This window comes from Colobus angolensis, unplaced genomic scaffold (assembly GCF_000951035.1).
Source record: "Colobus angolensis palliatus isolate OR3802 unplaced genomic scaffold, Cang.pa_1.0 Scaffold301, whole genome shotgun sequence".
In the NCBI taxonomy this organism is placed as follows: domain Eukaryota; kingdom Metazoa; phylum Chordata; class Mammalia; order Primates; family Cercopithecidae; genus Colobus; species Colobus angolensis.
Window position 1 is genome coordinate 3,616,717 of NW_012116278.1, and position 15,613 is coordinate 3,632,329.

At 46.1% G+C, this 15,613-nt stretch overlaps 1 protein-coding gene across 1 annotated transcript in view; it reads right to left on the bottom strand.

Moving 5' to 3' along the window:
* COL27A1 (collagen, type XXVII, alpha 1) overlaps nt 1–15,613 on the bottom strand; it is a 175,055-nt gene that overhangs the window by 6,132 nt on the left and 153,310 nt on the right. The window contains exons 53-62 of the mRNA XM_011950124.1: nt 14,914–15,021; nt 6,622–6,675; nt 6,061–6,123; nt 5,692–5,745; nt 5,497–5,532; nt 5,354–5,371; nt 5,099–5,134; nt 4,700–4,726; nt 2,151–2,216; nt 111–279 (exon numbers count right to left, since the gene is read on the bottom strand). Of these exons, the coding sequence (XP_011805514.1) occupies nt 111–279; nt 2,151–2,216; nt 4,700–4,726; nt 5,099–5,134; nt 5,354–5,371; nt 5,497–5,532; nt 5,692–5,745; nt 6,061–6,123; nt 6,622–6,675; nt 14,914–15,021 (631 nt within the window). The remainder of the gene's footprint in view (nt 1–110; nt 280–2,150; nt 2,217–4,699; nt 4,727–5,098; nt 5,135–5,353; nt 5,372–5,496; nt 5,533–5,691; nt 5,746–6,060; nt 6,124–6,621; nt 6,676–14,913; nt 15,022–15,613) is intronic.

Below are 15,613 nucleotides of genomic sequence, written 5' to 3' on the forward strand. Positions count from 1 at the left end.
TCTCTCCTCCCTGGTCAAGCACCAGCCGGTCCGGATAGCTGTAACCCTGTCATGAGGAGAGGGTGGCCACTGGGACCTTAGGGTCCTGGTCCAGCAGGAAGCTTTCTCACCATCCACCATCTTCTGCTCACAGTCCATGAGGTCCCTGCAGACCCGGGCGGGGTTCTCTTTGGTGCCCAGGGGCGTCTTAATGCTCTGGATGAGGTTGCTGAGGTAGTGTAAGGTTTTAAAGATCTCTCCTCCCTGGTCAAGCACCAGCCGGTCCGGATAGCTGTAACCCTGTCATGAGGAGAGGGTGGCCACTGGGACCTTAGGGTCCTGGTCCAGCCTGGGGTCCAAGCCTCCACAGCCCCAGGTTCTCATGACCTGGGAGATATCTCGGTTCCATGGTCACGGCTAGAGCAGGGGTTGGGCTTCTCTCTATTTTGCAGATAAGAAAATGGGCCAGGGACAAAGTGCAGGAGGAGGGGCTATCATGATGGCTCAGAGGCTTGAAAAGAGCTCAGGGTCAGACCATGTTCTCTGATAACGGGACAGGCAGAGCCCTGTGAATAAGGCGGGCGAGGGTGCATGGAACACTCGGCAGCGGCCCCCAATCTCTATCTGCAAAGCGGCCCCCAATATCTATCTGTGGAGGAAGGGGAGGTGCTGGGGGCAGCTGACTTGGGGAGCACACAGCCCCCACTGGGGTCCCCTAGGGTGGGAGCCAGGGTCTCTGTGAGGCACCAGGAGACGGGACTGGGGCCAGCAGGCACAAGCGCTGGGAGGACTTCAGCTCAGAGAGGGAGCAGTTCTCCACTAGGGGGCAGGAGCAGACAACGGATGCTAAAGAGCCAGCCATTCAGGGTTACCCTGGCCAGAATTCTCCCTTAAGCCTCAGCTTCCAGAGCTACAAATCAGAGCTAAATAAACCCTCCTTCCACTGGGGGTGGCAGAGGTCACGTGTGTGTGTGCACGTGTGTGCACGCATGTGTGGACGTGTGTCAGAAACCAGCAGCCGCTCATCCAATCCATTTCTTCTGCCTGGACAGACGACATCTCCAGCCTTATTTGTACTCTAGCCAATGGGATGGAAGTGGAGCGATGCCAGCCCCATAGAGGCCTGGCCCAGAGACCCTCCTGCACAATTCTCTACACTCTTTTTCCCTGGTGGTGCCTCCCCCTGGTGTGGAGTGACCTTGGGGGCCATGAGTGGGAGAGGAAGAGGGCAGAGCCCCTGGCAGGTAGCCAAGGTCTCTCATCAACAAGTCAATTAACTTTTATGTGCATGAGAAATAAGCCTCTATTCTACCGCCAATGCAGAGTGGGTAGGATATGCTTGATAAATGGAGCCACTTTCCTTCATCTTGTTAAGGATGTTGCAGGTCAGCGCTCTCCTGTGCAGCACCACTGGCCTCTAGAGATGGAAGGAAATGCTTCCCTTCTCCAGCCGCACTGGATCCTGGGTGTCCCCCTCTCTTTCCACAGGAAAGAGTGGACCTCCCCAGATAGATGGTAAGGGGCTCATCCACGCTGTCCTCCACCCTAGACTGTGAGCCTTCTGAAAGTCAAAGCTGTGACTGGCCATCCATCTGTCTCAGCATCCAGCGCAAGGAACAAACAGAAATGTTCATAGGAGGTCTGAGCTGGGGGCAAGTTCCCCATCATGTGAAGAAGGCAAGGCCGCAGAGGGGGCTCCAGACCAAGGCTGGACTAGAGGACATAGGAGTCCCTTCTCAGCCTGGAGTCTTGGAGCTGAGCTGACCACAGGCCAGGGTCTTAGCAGAGCCCCATGGGCTAACCATGAGCTTCTTGCTCCTGAAGAAACGTGGGGGTGAGCCCTGGGAAGCTGCTGTGGGCTGTGGGCAAGCTTCTCTGCTGACTCCAGCCAGCAAGAACTCGGAGACTCTGAGAGGCCTCCGGAGAAAGCTCAAGGGCTCAGGGCCTCTTTCTGGCCTTGCTCTGCCTGCACTGGCCATGGGACCTTGGACTCACTGCCCATGCTGAGCCTCAGTACCAACCCCCATTTGTGGATGTGAGATGCCACCAAGACCAGGACTCTGATATGCTCCATGCAGGCCATGTGGAGGGCACTGACCACACGTGGGGCCATTATCTATTTGTGTTTCTCCCAGGAAGGGATCCCGTGTGGGGAGAGCCTCTGGAGATACCTCTGGTCTGAGTGCTCCACTGGTGTCCATCCACGTCTGGAAAGCTACCCCAAGATCATCTTGTTGCTGGGCAGGGAAAAGACAGGGTATGCATCGTGGCCCCCCAGGGTTCTCCACACTCATCAAGCGGGAGCCCCAGGGCCACATTCCCTGGCAGGATCTTAGCCAAGTCATATGTCCTCTTCGGAACTCTCGGTCTTTCCTCTCTTTGCAGAGAGTCAAAGCTGACCCTGCCATTCCCTTTCCCCACATACTCTCCCCATTGCTCTCAAGATTAAGTTCAAACTCCTCAACATGGTTATAAGACCCAGTTTGAACACTGTGGCCTTGAGCCATGTATGTCTCTTTCCTCTTCCTCGTATGTGCTCTGGCACCAGCCGCACTATAGTACTTCTAAGTTCCTAAATACCATGCTCCATCTGGCCATGGGGCCTTTGCACATGCTGTTCTCGTTGCCTGGAGGACTTCTCCCTCCCTTCAATGCACCATCTGGCTATCTCCTACACCAATGGTTCTCAAGGAGAGGCCATGATGCCCCCCCAGGGGATATTTGGCAATATCTGGAGACAGTTTGGTTGTTCAAGCTGGGGGAGGGGGTACTACTTGCATCTCATGGTTAGAGGCCAGGAATTCTGCTAAACATCCGCCAGGACAGTCACTCACAGCAAAGAATTATGCAAATGTCAGTTGCACTGTGTCTCAGAAAACCTGCCCTAGACTCATCCTACAGATGTCAGTTGTGATGGGAAGCCTCTCCCGAAGCTTCTGACTCCAGGCTAAGAAGAGGGAGGCCCCCTTTCTCTATGCCCCCAGTCCCCATGTTTCTCCTTTGGCTTGCACTATAATGGTCTAATATAACTTTGCACCCCCAATTGGCCCTACCACCGGGCTTGGCAGAGACATAGCTGTGGTCTTGCCATGAAAACAGCAAAAGCCCAGGCCTGGGGTCCAGAACCGGGGACTCTGGAGCTACTCCTCAGGGTCACATCCCAGACCTGACACTTACTAACTGTGTAATCTGGGGAAAGCTACTTAACTCCCTTCCTCAGTTCTTTCATCTTGAAAATGGACCTGATAATAAAACTCCCTCACAAGAACTGCTGAAAGGAACACATGAGTGAATACATGAAAAGCACCTGTAACCCGGGCGCGGTGGCTCATGCCTGTAATCCCAGCACTTTGGGAGGCTGAGGTGGGCAGATGGCTTGAGGTCAGGAGTTCAAGACCAGCCTGGCCAACATGGTGAAAGCCCGTCTCTACCAAAATACAAAAATTAGCTGGGTGTGGTGGTGCGTGCCTATAATCCCAGCTGCAGGAGAGGTTGAGGCAGGAGAATTGCTTGAACCTGGGAGGAGGAGGTTGCAGTTAGACGAGATCATGCCACTGCACTCCAGCCTGGGTGACACATCAAGACTGCGTCTCAAAAAAAAAAAAGCACTTCTAATGGTGTCTGGCATTGAGCAAGCACTCAATCAGTATTAGTAGTGATTATTCAAAAAAAACATGCAAAATCCTCTAATTTTCTGTTTTTCCTGGATCTTTTCACTTTCCTTGCCTTTCTTACTGATGAGAAGGACGAGGGAAGGCTGCAAAGGAGAGGCCAGGGCTGTCACTCTGTCTTTGAGGACGGTGCAGAGGGAGGGGCAGTGAGAGCAGGCATGAGGAGAGCAGAGCTTCTGAGTGACGCATGGCTCAAGGGCTCCTGGCCCATTCAGTCTTTCCTCGAGGCCATGCCCTGGGACGCTCTCGGCCTGATGGTAATAGTCGTCCAGCTACCGTGCAATAGTAAAATGTGGATGGACTTGTCACAGGGCTTGGGAGGTGTCATGCTCTCAGACAGTGCCACAGTGGCCATCAGGGAGGAACGCAGGGGCCCCAATCCGCCCCCTGGCCTGACTCGCTTTGTTTTTTTGTTTTTTGTTTCTTTTTGAGATGGAGTTTTGGTCTGTTGCCCAGGCTGGAGTGCAGTGGCTCCATCTTGAGTCACTACAGCCTCCTCCTCCTCCTGGGTTCAAGCGATTCTCCTGCTTCAGCCTCTCCTGTAGCTGGGATTACAGGTGCCACCCACCATGCCTGACTAATTATGTACTTTTGGTAGAGATGGGGTTTCACCATGTTGGCCAGGCTGATCTTGAACTCCTGACCTCAGGTGATCTGCTCGCTTCAGCCTCCCAAAGTGCCGGGATTACAGGCATGAGCCACCATGCCCGGCCCCAACTCTCTTCGGATTCACAATCTGAGATGTACGAACCCTTGCGATCAGCCTACGTGTATGGAGTACACAGGTAGGGCCATGAACCCAGTGGCTGGAGCATCTTCCCAGATTCAGTTAGGGGCACGTCAAAAACTTAGGTTTCCTGCCTCCTGGCCCAGGGCTGTTTCTGTTGCTTCCAGGTCCAAGTCTCCAGTATGAAGTGACAAAAGGACCTGGGCATCCCTAGACCCAGCTTAGGGCTCTAGCCACCAGGGCCAGAGAGGGCCAGCGACCTCTTCCCCCGAACCCCTCAGGCCTTACCCCAAGTAGGCAAAAGAGAATGTTTCCAACTTACCAATTGGATAGGACCCCCTGGAGGACCCTGCAAAAGAAGACAGCAGGTCAGTCAAATGACAGGGACAGTGTGCTGCAATCTGGAAGTGTGTCAGGAGACCGGGGAGGCCATCAAAGCATGCAGGACCTGCCAAGCTGGCCTCTGCTCTCCCAGAGGCCTGGTGGGCCCCACTGGGCTGGTCTATGCTTTTCTGGAGGCCTGGCCCCTAGGCGTTACCCCACGTAGGCAAAAGTGAATGTCTGGGGGATGTCCTATACTCTCCTAGGAGTCTTTGGGCTACAAGAAGCATGTGAACCCTGTGAGGTTCAGGGTCAAGGCTTAGTCTGCTGGTGAAGCCTTGAGTCTCCTTCAAAGGAACACCCCAGGAGTCCAAGATGCACCCAGCACTCAGTTACCTACCGGGGGGCCGGGCCGCCCTCTGGGGCCGGGAGGACCCTGGGGGAACAAGAGAAGAGGAGTGAGCCCTGGTCCACAGGGTCTTCATCTCTCCCCATCCCAGTCCCTCCTCAAGCAGACCTGGGACCCTGGGACAATGGTTCCTCTGGCACAGACGGGATGACAGAGGTCCAGAGGGAGAGAATGTGCCACCGGGAGGAGAACGCAGGCTGCCCGCCCCATGCCCTGCCCCATAGCCCTCATGCCCAGCCCACTCACCCTCGGACCTTGCAATCCCTGGAGGGAGATAGAAGCAGGGGAGAGAGTTAGGGAACCTGGCTGAGCCATGGCCCCACCCTGGTAGCCCACCCTTCCCCCACCCCTGCAGTGCTGAGCCCCTCGGCCCCAGCCCATCCACTTACCCAGTCCCCACGGCTGCCTTTGTCACCCTTCGGACCCTGCAACAAACCACGGCCCAGTGAGACAGGGCCCAGAGGGGAAGCCCCATTTCCAGATGGGGAAACTGAAGCTCAGACTGGCACTGAGTCACAGAGTCAATCTGGAGCCAGGAAGGCAAAGGGGACCCAGGAGTCTTCCTGCCCAACCCTTGCACATACCGGGAGTCCCGAAGGTCCCAGGATTCCGAGGGGCCCGATGATGCCTTCTTTTCCCTAAAGGAGACAGAAAGGCTCATGTGTCCTTGTTCCAGGGCCTGGGGAACAGACACCGGGAAGCGTGTGGAGAGCTGCCCGAGCATCGCAAGGGATTGGAAGGGAGACCAGGCCATGCATCTCCTGAGCCCCTCCTGTATGCCTAGGGGTGGGCTTCAAGAGTGGAAGGAGGGAAGGATGGGGGCCAAGCTGGCGGGAATGGCAGGAGTGAAGGTGGGAACCAAGCCTGTGGGCAGAGAGGGCTCAAGAATCGAGGAGGATGAAGATTGGGCCTAGAACAATCATCTCTGCTGCGACAGCAGGGAGGGGACTCACCATCAAACCAGGTGGCCCCCGAGGACCCTGGATGCCTTTGAAGCCGATATCTCCAGGGGGCCCCTGTGGGAAGCGGAGAAAGGGCTGTCTGTACTTGGCAGTCTGGGTAAAGGGCCCTCACAGCTCCCTCACTCCTAGAGTCTGCCAACCTCTGCCCTCCCTGTCAAGAGAGGCCTTACCTGAGAGGCCCCAGAAGGAGTAAGAAACACCTACAATTATTCAGCAGGTACCAGCAGTGTGCTGGCTCAGTGCTGTGCGGCATATGCCTCTGGTCTTTATTTTTGCAAGTCTTCTATTGTCATTGCTCCCATTTTGCAGATGAGGAAACCAAGGCTTAGAGAGACTAAGTGACTTGTACAAGGCACAGAGCAGGTAATCGTGTAACTGGGCTTGGAACCTAGATCTGCTGGAGTACTGGGGGATGAGGGTGTTCGTGCCTGATTCTGGCTGTGTTCCAGCCAATGTTTTCAGTGCTCCATAAATATTTGTTGAATGAATAAATGAATGAATGGGGTGGATGGATAGGACCCCACAGGAACAGTGAGCAGTGGGAGTCCGTACCTTAGGTCCGAAGAGACCTGCCATTCCTGGGAAGCCCATCTCGCCAGAGTCGCCCTGCGGGGAGAACAGGAAGTGATGGAGCAAGTGAGGTCATGGAGAGCATGTCCCGCCAGCCACCCAGGGCCTCAGGGCCTGCCTTTTCCCTCCCAGCCTCTCCAGGGATATTGGTGACTCCTCTGTGAGGCAATCAAGTGAGTGTGAACAGCCCACAGAATAGCTGCCAGTCCACCTGTGCTCCGAGGGGAGCCTGTGATCTCTGTCAGATGAGAAAGCAGAGCCCGGCTCAGGGGTTCCTCAGGGGAGGCTCTGCCACACTCAGGAGCTCCTGTCCCAGGTCTTCAAGGGACAGAATAACAGGACCCGCAGCCTCCTCCCACGGCCCTGAAAAGCTCTGTTAAGGAAGGAGCCCCTAAAAATAACCCAGTTCGCTGAGGGCCTGTTATGTGCTGGATGTTTTGCCTGTACCGCCACACTTCCATGCTCCCACATCAACCCAGGGACACACCATAACCCCCTGTTCACAGATGAAGAAACAGGCTCAGAGAGGGCAGGAGCTTGCTGAAAGTCACACAGACACCATGTTGTGGACTGCGCTAGATTCAAACCCAGTGTGAACAATTTCAGGAATCTTTGGCCTGCTCTCCTGACCTCTGCTCCCAATCTTGCAAAAGGTTAAGAGAGCAATTGGCAAGGGGGTATGCTGGGGACTGAGCCAAGAAGGGAGGGCTGGGGTCCCCCGGGGACAAAGGAGCCTGCCATTATTGCACATTCTTGGGACTTGGCCTTCAAGCTCATGAGCAGAAAGCCATCAGTTAGAACCTCCTAGTCCTTATATTATAAGATCAGGAGCAAGTCACCTCCCTTTACTGAGCCTCAGTTTCCTCATCTGTAAAATAGGATACTATGTCATCTCCCTCCCAAAGGGGCTGGAAGGATACAATGAGACCAGGCAGGTCAAGACCCAGTGCTGAAGGAGGTAGGCTGAGGGGTCAGGCTTGGAGAGGGTCCCATTTAATCTAAATTCTACCTGTTCATTTTTAAAAGATAATAGCTTAATTGAGCTATTGGTGGTTCTCTTGGTGGTTTTGATTTGTCTTATAAATGCTTATTGGATATTTGTGTATCTCCTTTGGAAAAAAATGTCTACTTGAATACTTTGTCCATTTTAAATTTGGATTGTCTTTTTATTCTTGAGTTGTAAGGGTTCTTTATATATTAGAGATACATGTTCCTTATCAGATATATGATTTGTAAATACTTTCTCCCCTATTGTGAGTTTTTTCACTTTCTTGATGGTGCCTTTTGAAGCACAAAAGTTTTTGATTTTGATGAAATCCAATCTATGTACTTTGCTTTTGTTGCTTGTGCTTTTGATGTCTTAGCTAAGAAACTATTACCTAACACAAGTTTATAAAAATGTGTTTTTATGTTTTCTAATAGTTGTACAGTTTTAGCCTTTACAATGGTCTAATTCATTTTTAGTTAAGTTTTGCCTGTGGTGTGAAGCAGAGGTCCAACTTACTTCTTTGGTATGTGATATGTGACTGTGTGATTGTCTCAGCACTGTTTACTGAAAAAAAATTCTTTTCCCATTCAATTGCCCTAGCACTCTTGTTAAAAACAATGGACATAAATGTGAGGTTTTATTCCTGTCTTGATTACTATACTTTGGTAATAAGTTTTGAAATTGGGAAGTGTGAGTTGTCCAACTTTGATCTTCTTTAAAGATCAAAATTTGGGTATTCTGGGCCACTTGCATTTCCATATGAATTTTAGGATCAATTTGTCAGATTTTGTGAAAAAGTCAGCTTGGATTTTGATAGGGATTATATTTAATCTGTAGCTCCGTTTGTGGTAAGTACAGCCATCTTAACCATACTAAGTCTTCTGATCTATGAATATGGGATGTCTTTGCATTTATTTGGGTTTTCCTTTATTTCATCAACATTTTGAATTTTTTAGTGAACATGTCTTGCACTTTTTTTTTTTATGATGGGTCTTGAACTGTTGCCCAGGCTGTACTTGAACCCCTGGGCTCAAGAGATTCTCCCATCTCAGCCTCCTGAGTAGCTGGGACTATAGGCACATGCCACCATGCCCAGCTTCTTTCACTTCTTTTGTTAGATTTATTCCTATTTCATTCTCTTTGGTGCCATCATAAATGGAAATGTTTTATTAATTTCATTTTTGAATTGTTCATTGCTAGTGTATAGAAATATAATTGATGTTTGTATGTTATATATAGAAACAATATTTTTTGTGTATTGATCTTATATCCTGCAAACTTTGGTTTATTAGTTCTAATCATTTTGTTCAGTACAATGTTGAATAGAAGTGGTAACAGTGGACATCCTTGGCTTGTTCCCGATCTTGGGGGAAGTGTTCAGTCTTCTACCATTAAATATGATGATACCTGTGGGATTTTCACAGATATTCTTCATCAGGTTAAGGACGCTCCCTCCTGTTTCTAGATTGTTGTGTTTTTTTTTTATCATGAAAGGGTGTTGGATTTTGTCAAATGCGTTTTCTGCATTTATTGAGATGACTGTATAATGTTTGTTCTTTATTTTATTAACAGTGTATTACATTGATTTCCAACAGTTGAACCAGCTTTGCATTTCTAGGATAAATCTCACTTTGTCATGGTGTAGAATCCTTTAGGCATATTACTGAATTTGGTTTTCTTAGTATTTTATTAACTATTTTTGTATCTGTATTCATAAGGCATATTTGTCTGTTGATTTCTTTCTTGTGACACTTTTTTCTGGTTGGGGTATCAGGATAATACTGGCTTCACAGAACCAGTTGCAAGATGTCCTAACTGTTCATTTTTGCACTCTGATGGCTGTCTCCTATACACCCATCAGGTGCAAAGAAGGGGTAATTTTAAAAACAGTCTTACTAAAGTAAAACTGAAGATGATAACTGTACTATTTAAATTGTATAATCTGATTTGTTTTGACATTCTGTATACATGCTTATAATTGTCACAGCCAAGACAATAACATCCCATAGCCCCAAAGTTTCCTCACACCCTTTTATAATCTTTCTTTCCTGCCTACCCTCCCATCTCCAAGAACCACTGATCTATTTTCTTTCCATGCAGATTAATTTGCATTTTCTATAATTTTATATAAATGAAACCACACAGTCTACACTATTTTTTATCTGAGGTCTTTCACTCAGCCTAATTATTCTGAGAATCATCTATGTTGTTGCATATATTAATAGTTGATCCATTTACTGATGAATTACATTTCATTGTATAAATATACCACACTTTATCTATTCACCTGCTGATACACATTTGAGGTTTTTTCCAATTTGGGGCTATTATAAATAATGCTGCTAAGCCCCTTCAAGTATACTCTTTGTGTGGCTGAATGTCCCTATTTATGTAGGGTAAATATATATGAGTGGAATGATTGGATTACACAGTGGGGATATGCTTAACTTTCAAAGAAGCGGCCCAACTGATTCCATAGTGATTGTACCACTTTAAATTCCCATTATCAGAGTGTGAAAGTTTCAGTTGCTCCATGTCTTTGCCAACACTTGGTATGGTTAGTCTTTTAAAACTCTTCACTATTCTAATAGGTGTGCTGTAGCATCTTACTGTGGTTTGAATGAGCATTTGTCTAATGACTAATGATATTAATCTTTTTCTCATGTGCTTATTTGCTATTGTATACTTTTTTTGAAGTGTCTATTCAAATCTTCTGCCGATTTTTAAAAATTGGGCTGCTTATTTTTATTATTGAGTTTTGAGAGTTCTTTGTAGGTTCTGGATACAAATCCTTAATCAGATATATGATTCAGAAATAATTTCTCCCAGTATGTGACTTGTCTTTTCATTCTTTTAATAGTGTCCTTTGAAGAGCAAAAGTTTTAAATGTTGTTGAAGTCTGATTTATCACATTTTCTTTTATGGGTCATGTTTTTGGTATCATATCTAAGAAATCTTTGTTTTATCAAGTTCTTGAAGATGTCCTTCTATGTTCTAGAAGTGTTTTAATTTTCAGTTTTACATTTAGATGTATGATCCAGGTTGAGTTAATTTTTGTATATGTTATGAGGCATCACTTGTCTGACACCATTTGTTAGGAAAGACTATTTTGTACTTGCTGAATTGTCTTTACGCTTTTGTTAAAAAGCAGTTGTCCAGGCCAGGCGTGGTGGCTGATGCCTGTAATCCCAGCACTTTGGGAGGCCGAGGTGGGTGGGTCACCTGAGGTCGGAAATTCAAGACCAGCCTGACTAACATAGAGAAACTCTGTTTCTACTAAAAATACAAAATTAGCTGGGCGTGGTGGTGCATGCCTGTAATCCCAGCTACTTGGGAGGCTGAAGCAGGAGAATCGCTTGAACCCAGGAGGCGAAGGTTGCAGTGAGCCAAGATCGTGCCACTGCACTCCAGCTTGGGCAACAAGAGTGAAACTCCATCTCAAAAAACAAAACAAAACAAAACAGTTGCCCATATATGTATGGTATATGTCTGGGCCTTTTATTCTGTTCCTTTGATCTATTAGTTCATTTATGGCAATACCACAGTTTCATGATGACTGCAGATTTGTAATAAGTCTTGAAATCAAGTGCCATTATTCCGCCAGCTTTGCTCTTCTTTTTCAATGTTGTTTCAGTTATTCTAGGTCCATTTCATATATATATTAGGATCAGCTTGTCATTTTCTACATGAAAACCTGATAAGCTTTAGATTGGAATTGTGTTGAATCTATACACCAATTTGAATAAATGTGATATCTTAATATTGAGTTTTTTGACATATGCCCACAGTATATATCTCCATTTATTTAAGTCTTCCTCAATTTCTCTTGCCAGTGTTCTATAGTTCTCAGTGTACATATGTTGCACATCTAATGTCAGATGTATCTCTAAGTATTTCATGTTCTTATGCTATTATAAATAGTATTGCTTTTTAGATTTCCATTTCTTATCATTTGTTGCTAGTGTACAGAAATGCAATTCATTTGTGCACATTGATTAGTGTATAGAAATGCAATTCATTTATGCATATTGCTTAGTTTATACAATCACAATTCATTTGTGCTATTGATCAGGTGTCCTGTGACTTTGTTAAACTCACTTATTCTAGTAGCTTTATTGTAGATGCCAATGGTTATTCTACATAGACAATCATTTCTCCTACAAACGAAACATTTTAATTCTTCCTTTTTTATATGAATGCCTCTTATTTGTTTTTCTTGCCATATTGCACTGGCAAGAATTGCCAGTACGATGTTGAAAAGAAGTGGTAAGGACAGATATTCTTGACTTCTTTCTGCTCTGCTCCTTGGAAAAAAGCACTCAGTCAATCACTATTAAGTATGATGTTGACTAGGTTTTTCATGGATGTCCTTTATTAAGTTGAGGAACTTCTATACCTAGTCTATTGAGAGTTTTTATCAGAATGGAGTTAGATTTTTGTCAAATGCATTTCCTGCAACTACTGAGATGATCAAATGGGTTTTCTTTTTGAGTTTGTTAATATAGTGAATTATATTGATTCATTTTCAAATGTTATACTATCCTTGTGTTTCTAAGATAAACCCCACTTGGTCTTGATGTATTATCCTTATATATTCTTAGGTTCGTCTAACTAAAATTTTATTGAGAACTGTGGTAGCTATATGTATGAGGCATATTGGTCTATTGTTTCCTTTTCTTGTAATGTCTTTGTCTGACTTTGACATCAGGGTATTAGCAGCCTCAAGGAAAGAGTTGGGAATTATTTTTCTCCTCTTCAATGTTCTGAAATAGTTATGTAGAATTGGTATTATTTCTTTTTTTCTTTCTTTTTTTTTTTTTTTGAGATGGAGTCTCTCTCTGTCGCCCAGGCTGGAGTTCAATGGAGCGATCTTGGCTCACTGCAACCTCCACCTCCCAGGTTCAAGTGATTCTCCTGCCTCAGCCTCCTGCGTACTGGGATTACAGGTGTACACCACCACACCCAGCTAATTTTTTTTTTTTTCATATTGTTAGTAGAGACAGGGTTTCACCATATTGGCCAGGTTGGTCTCGAACTCCTGACGTCGTGATCCACCCACCTAAGCCTCCCAAAGTGCTGGGATTACAGGTGTGAGCCACCGCACCCGGCCGTTATTATTTCTTTTGTAAATGTTTAGTAGCATCTACCAGTGAAGCCATCTGGGCCCAGAGTTTTCTCTGTGGGAAGCTCTAACCACAGATTCAATTTCTTTAATAGATATAAGGCAATTTAGGTTATCAGTCTCTTCTTGAGTGACCTTTGGTAGTTTTGTCTTTCAAGGAATTTGTCCATTCCATCTAAGTCTTTTTTTTTTTTTTTTTTTGAGATGGAGTCTCTCTCTGTCGCCCAGGCTGGAGTTCAATGGAGCGATCTTGGCTCACTGCAACCTCCACCTCCCAGGTTCAAGTGATTCTCCTGCCTCAGCCTCCCAAGTAGCTGGGACTACAGGCACCCGCCACCACGCCCAGCTAATTTTTATATTTTTAATAGAGACGGGGTTTCACCATGTTGGCCAGGATGGTCTCGATCTCTTGACCTGGGATTACAGGCATGAGCCACTGCACCGGGCCCATTTCATCCAAGTCTTTAAATTTATTGGCATAAAGTTGTTTATAATATTCCCTTATTATCCTTTTAATTTCTGTCATATCTGTAGTGACATTGCTCCCCTATCCCTGATCTGATATTAGTAACTTCTGTATTCTCTCTCTCTCTCTCTCTTTTTTTTTTAGTTTCCTGATTAGTCTGGCAAAAGGTTTATCAGTTTTACAGATCTCAAAAAGCTAACTTTTGATTTTCCTTTTTTTTTTTGGTTTATTTTTGATCTTCATTATTTCCTTCCTTCTGATCACTTTGTTTTAAATTTGCCTTCTCCAGCCCCAACCCTCAGTTTCTTAAGATGGAATCTGAGACCATTTATTGAGACCTTTGTTCTTTTCTAACACAGAAGTTATTACTATAAAGATCTCCCTATATATCAACAGCATTTTGCCAATTTTTACATGCTGTTTTTTACTTTCATTCAATTCAAAATACTAACTTCCCTTTTGATTTCTTCTTTGACCCATGGGTCATTTAGACATTTGTTACTTAGTTTCCAAATATCTGGAGATTTTTCAGATCTCTCTGTTACTGATTTATAATTTAATTTCATTATGGTAACAGAACATTCTTTGTGTGATTTGAATCTTTTTAAATTTTTAAAGCATGTATTGATACAATATTTATTTATACTATTAAGTAAATTATTTAATATTTATATTGTTTATATTACTAAAATATTTTCTTAATAAAATTTATTGATTGATTTTAAGGTTCAAAATAGTGTCTGTCTTGGTAAATGTTCTGAATGAACTTACAGCGAATGTGTATCTTGCTGATATTGGATGTGGTGTTCTATAAATGTCAATTAGGTCACGTTGGTTGATAATACAGTTCAAGACATCCTTACTGATCTTCTATTTGCTTCTGTTCTACCCATTAGGAGAGAAATACATTGAAATCCTTGAGTATAATTGCGATTTTGTCTATTTCTCCTCGTAGCTTTATCAGTCTTTGCCTGACTATTTTGAAGATCTATTGGTGCATAAACATTTATGATTCTTATGCAATTTTGATAAGTTGGCTTCTTTGTCATTATGAAAAGACCCTCTTTATGACTGTTAGTAGTCTTTGCTCTGAAGTCCGTTTCATCTGATTTCAAAATAGCTACTCCAGCTGTTTGGGATGAATGTTAGCACAGTATGTCTTTTTCTATATCTATCTTTAACCTACTTGTATCTTTATATTTGAAGTGGATTTCTTGTAGCAGTAGATGTAGTTGGGTCTTGCGTTTTCATCCACTCTGACAATCTCAGCTTTAACTGGGGTATTGAAACGGCTTGCTATGTGTTTTCTATTTGCCCTATTTATTCTCTGTTCATTCTTCCTTCTTTTTCTAGGTGGGGTGAGCTGAATGTAGCCTCTGGGACGGGGATGAAGGCAGTGAGGCACAGAATGAGCACTGGACTGAGAGTCAGCAGAGCCCACCTTCTGGTTGTGATCACCCTCTCCTCATTCTGAAGGCACCACTCAGGTCTCTTTCCTCAGCCTCCCCCATCACCTGGTTGAGGGGTGGCAGAATGGTACCTGGTACCCAGATTTTATCCCTTGTCACAGAGCATGGAGGTGGCATCTGGGTCAGTGTGTTAGTGTGTGTGTGTGAGTGTGCATGTATTTGTACATGTAGGTGGATGTGAGTGTGTGCATGCGTGTGTGGGCACGTGTATTCTTTGGGGCTCACTCACCGGCTGGCCTTTGGACCCAGGCTCCCCCTGGTTTCCAGGGAGCCCCGTTCTGCCCTCCGTCCCTCGTTTGCCAGGGGGACCCAGCTGTCCGGGTAACCCACTCTCACCCTTAAAGAAACACACAAAAAAATCACTAAAGTGGGAAGGGGTTCTAAGGGAGGAGGAGGTGGAGGGGGCCTAGGGCAGCCAGAACAGTGATTCCACAGGGTACCCGAGATTGCAGAATGCTGGGGCAACAAATGGAGGCCTGGTGGAGTGGGGGTGACAAGACTTTCACCTCCCAAAGAGGAAGGTGTCTGTCTCTCCCCTCGCGTTCTGGGCCCTGCCTTCCCAGCTCCTCTCCTGCAACTCCCCTCCTCCTTATTGCTTTTCCCCAACAGCATGCAGTTCCCTCCTCCAAACCTCAGCTCACACCCCTAGAATGCCTCCTCCCCATTTATTTATTTATTTATATTTTTTCAGACAGAGTCTTGCTCTGCCGCCCAACCTGGAGTGCAGTGGTGGGATTTCAACTCACTGCAAGCTCCGCCTCCCCAGTTCAAGCGATTCTCCTGCCTCACCCTCCCGAGTAGCTGGGACTACAGGCGCCCACCACCAGGCCCGGCTAATTTTTGTATTTTTAGTAGAGACGGGGTTTCCCCATGTTGGCCGGGCTGGTCTCGAACTCCTGATCTCAAGTGATCCGCCCGCCTCAGCCTCC